Below are 3,652 nucleotides of genomic sequence, written 5' to 3'. Positions count from 1 at the left end.
GGGGGGGGGGGGGGGGGGGGGGGGGGGGGGGGGGGGGGGGATGTTGGCCATGCGTGTTTGTACATGCGCATGTGCGTGCGGTTGCCTGTAACCCTGGGAGGATGCCGCGTCGCGGTGCCCAAGGCGGCGCCTGCCCCCTTCCGCCAGGACCAAGACCCCGGGGCTCTTGCGAGCGTGGCGCGTGCCGGGCCCGGGAGGTATAAGGGATGTCCCGCTGGTGGCCCCGGCGCGCGAGGCCACCCCAAGTATCCTCCCTGCGAAAAGCAATCTCCTCCGTTGAATTCCCCCCGTCGCCTCCTTCTGGCCATTGTTTGTCTTTTCTTTTCCCCTCACCATTTCCCCTCCCGTTCCTCAGGTGCGTTGGGCTTTGGTGGTCCCTTTCCCGGGTGTGGCCCGCGCGCTCCCGGCGGGGGGGGGGGGGGGGGACAAGCAGCAGCAGCGGGCGTGGGACTTCCCGCATGGTGGCCGAGCACTGACGCCTCCGGACCTTCCTCACCACGCCGCCGGGCCTTCCTCACCACGCCGCCGGGCCTTCCTCACCACGCCGCCGGGCGGCCACAGGACCATCCCCCCCCCATCTACGCACACACACGCACACAAGGAAGAGCCACGGACCGCGGCCCAAGCGACCAGCACCATGAGTGGACACCCTAACCAACAGAACGGCGGCCTGCAGCAAAACCGCCCGAGCACCTCCGGCGTGTCGGCCTCCCTGCGGCGGTCACCGCGCGCCGGCAAACGCGCCCCCCAGAGCCCGCGCGGGTCGGCCTCGTCGTCGGTCCTGCCGGCGCACCAGCAGGGCAACATCCCCAGCGGGACGGACTTCTCGCGCTTCCACCCGCAGCAGTTCCAGAAGAACTTCTCCACCAACCGGCCGCACCTGCAAATGGAGATGGCCAGCAGCACGGAAAGCCTGCCGGAGAATTGGGCGGCCTTCTCCATGCGCGACAGCAACCTGGCCGGGGGCGGCCAGTCGTCGGTCATCCAGCCGGGGCGCGGCGGCCGGGGGGCGGGGCACCGGGCCGGCCCCGGCGGGGCCATCCCCTCCTCGCCACTGGGCCAGCCCAGCAGCTCGCCATGCCACGGGGTGGCCCAGGATGCCGTGATGGACACGCGGCTGGGCTGCCAAGTCGGCGTGGCGCCGCATGGCTCGCGGGCCGAGGCCGAGGCCCGGCACGGCGGCCCCGGTGGCAGTGCCCACCAGCAGGGCGGCAGAGGTGGCGCCGGTGGCGGTGCGCCGCGTGGCGCGCGGTCCGGCGGCGGCCGGGCCGGGGCCACCAACGCCCGGGCCGCCTTCGGCCCCGGTGGCGAAGTGGACTCCGGCAACATGTATGTCTCGTCCGGGGCGGTGTCCCCCTGGCAGGACGGCCTGGAGGATTGGGAATTGGTGTCCGGCAACCGGGCCCCCTCGCAGCGGCGGCAGCGGCAGCAACAGCAGCAGCAGCAGCAGCAGCAGCCGGCGGCGGCGGCCCCGCAGCAGCGCCACCACGCCGCCGCCGCCACGGCCAGCACCGTGTCCGGGGCGCTGAGCGACGAGGGGGACGCCTCGTCGCCGGCCACCCCGGAGACCATGCGCCGCGGGGACAGCCACGACCGCTGGCAGCGCGAGGGCCATGGGTGGAATGCCTCGCGATCGGGGCCGCCATCGCGCCACCCGGGCCGCGTGGCGGACCCCAGCGACGACGAGGCCATCGAGCTGGCGGCCCAGCGGGCGGCGCAGGACCTGCGCACCGGGGACCCGGCCCGGCGCGAGCAAGTCCGCGCCCACCTGGCCCAGACCCTGCGCACGGAGCAGCCCGCGCCGCAGGCCCCGCTGTCCCCGCGCTCGGCGGCCCAGGCCACCGCCTCCTCGGAAGCACGGTGCGTGCCGATGGTGGGGAGGGAGGGGGGGGGGGCCTTGGGCTTTTCACCGGCCCGGGCCACCGCGCGCGCATGTGCCGTGGCGTGCCGCATCGCCCGCCGGGCGAGGCACCCCCGGCGGGCCCTGGCGGCCGCGCGACTTCCTTTTCTTCTTCCCGCCCACTCGCGCGCGTGCATTGACCGTGTGCACATGTGCCCGCCTGGCTTTTTGCACCTGACAACACGCGGCGGCGCCCGGGGGGCGGGGGGGCGGGACTATCACAGCCAAAAGAAAGAGCAAGCCCCGGAGGGCATGTCCTTCGCGCACGCCAAGTTCCGCGGCTCGATGGACAACCAGGCCGTGGCCGGTGGACAGATGAAGTAATGCGGTGCGGGCGTGTGCGTGGTGCGCCTGCCCGTCCGCCCGGCGGGTGGAGACCTGCAGTGCGCCCGGCCCGTGCCGGCGGGCGGAAACCTTCGGCACACCCGGCCAGTGTCTTTGCCTCGGCCCCGGCGGCGCCACCTGGGGGCACCTGCATGCACGGTAGCCAGCCAAGCGGCAGGCGGGGCCGGATGAGGGGCCCGGGCAGGGGGGCGCCCGACTCTCTCCCCCCACTCACGCCGCGGACTCCACCCGAAGGCTCCGGCGTGTGGGTGTAGTAGCAGCAGGGCCGCGCCGGTCCGTGAATAGGACGCAGGTGGGGGGGGGGGGGGGGGGGGGGGGGGGGGGGGGGGGGGGGGGGGGGGGGGGGGGGGGGGGGAGGGGTGCGTGTGGATCGGCGAGGGGGCAGAAGGCGGCCCCTGGCGCGGGAGACATATGCGCACGGCGCCTTCGCCCCCTGGGGGCCTGGCGAGAGCATCACACGCGGGCCGGGTGCGCGCCGCCTGGTCGTGTGTACACGTGCATACGGCGCGCGCGCCCGGTCCCCGGCGTTGCCATTTTCGCCCATCAGGCAGCAGCGCTCCCCCGGTGGCCAGTGCCGCCTTTAACAGCAACGTCCCCAGGGTGTGATGGGCCGGTGCGCGTGTCCCCTCCAAGGGAGTGTGGGCCAGCTCTCCTGGGCGTGCCCGGACCCCCCCATCCCTCTTCCCTCTCGTAAAAGGAAGGCCGCCCACCTGCCCTTCCCCCCCTGGTCGGAGGAGCAGCGGCGCCGGAGGGCGGAGCGGCGTCTTGGCCTCCGTGTGTGTGTGTGTGTATGTGTGTGTCGCGGCCGGGGGGGGGGGGAAAGCTCGGCGACCTGCCCCTCTCCCTGTGCAATTCCATTGGCACGGTGCTGGGCGCGGCGCGCGCATGCATTTGCCTGCATATGGGCAAGAGGAATAAACACTCCTTTTGGAATCCGTGGAAAGGAGGCTGGATCTCATTCTCGAGAGGTGAGCGAGGTGAGCGAGTTCTGAGAGTGTGAGAGTGTGGGAATGTGAGAGTGTACGAGAGAGAGAGAGAGAGAGAGAGAGAGGGAGGGAGTGTCAGAGTGTGCGAGAGAGAGAGAGGGAGAAAGAGGAGGGGGAATGTAAAACGATGAATTGCACAGGAGGGGAACGGATTGTGGGCAACGCCCTCCTTATTTGGTGGAATACACACCCCACATGTAGCTGGGTGTGGGGCGGTGGATGGGATTAAGCCGGAACGTCATTCCCTGAGGTACATGGTTTCCAGCTAACACGGCGGAAAGTCACGAGTCCGGCCTCGGCCAGTTCGGGCGGGCAACGCCGACGGAGGCCAGTTAACCCGGGGCAAGATAAACCATTGTGGGGTCTGTTGCTGGAATTTGGACATGTATCGCCTCCTCGTGCTCTCGGGGTGGGGGGGGGG

The 3,652-nt window shown here is 71.5% G+C and overlaps 1 protein-coding gene across 1 annotated transcript; it reads left to right on the top strand.

Moving 5' to 3' along the window:
• Nucleotides 1–637: 637 nt before the first annotated feature.
• Nucleotides 638–2,224, top strand: H696_05571 (hypothetical protein; the record flags this gene model as incomplete). The annotated part of the gene is made up of 2 exons (XM_009499385.1): nt 638–1,860; nt 2,125–2,224. The coding sequence occupies 2 exons, from the start codon at nt 638–640 to the stop codon at nt 2,222–2,224; spliced, it is 1,323 nt and encodes a 440-aa protein (XP_009497660.1).
• Between the last annotated feature and the right edge of the window lie 1,428 nt (nt 2,225–3,652).

Source organism: Fonticula alba (assembly GCF_000388065.1).
Source record: "Fonticula alba strain ATCC 38817 unplaced genomic scaffold supercont2.12, whole genome shotgun sequence".
NCBI classification, from domain to species: domain Eukaryota; order Rotosphaerida; family Fonticulaceae; genus Fonticula; species Fonticula alba.
This window is presented reverse-complemented; position numbering and strand designations above follow the sequence as displayed.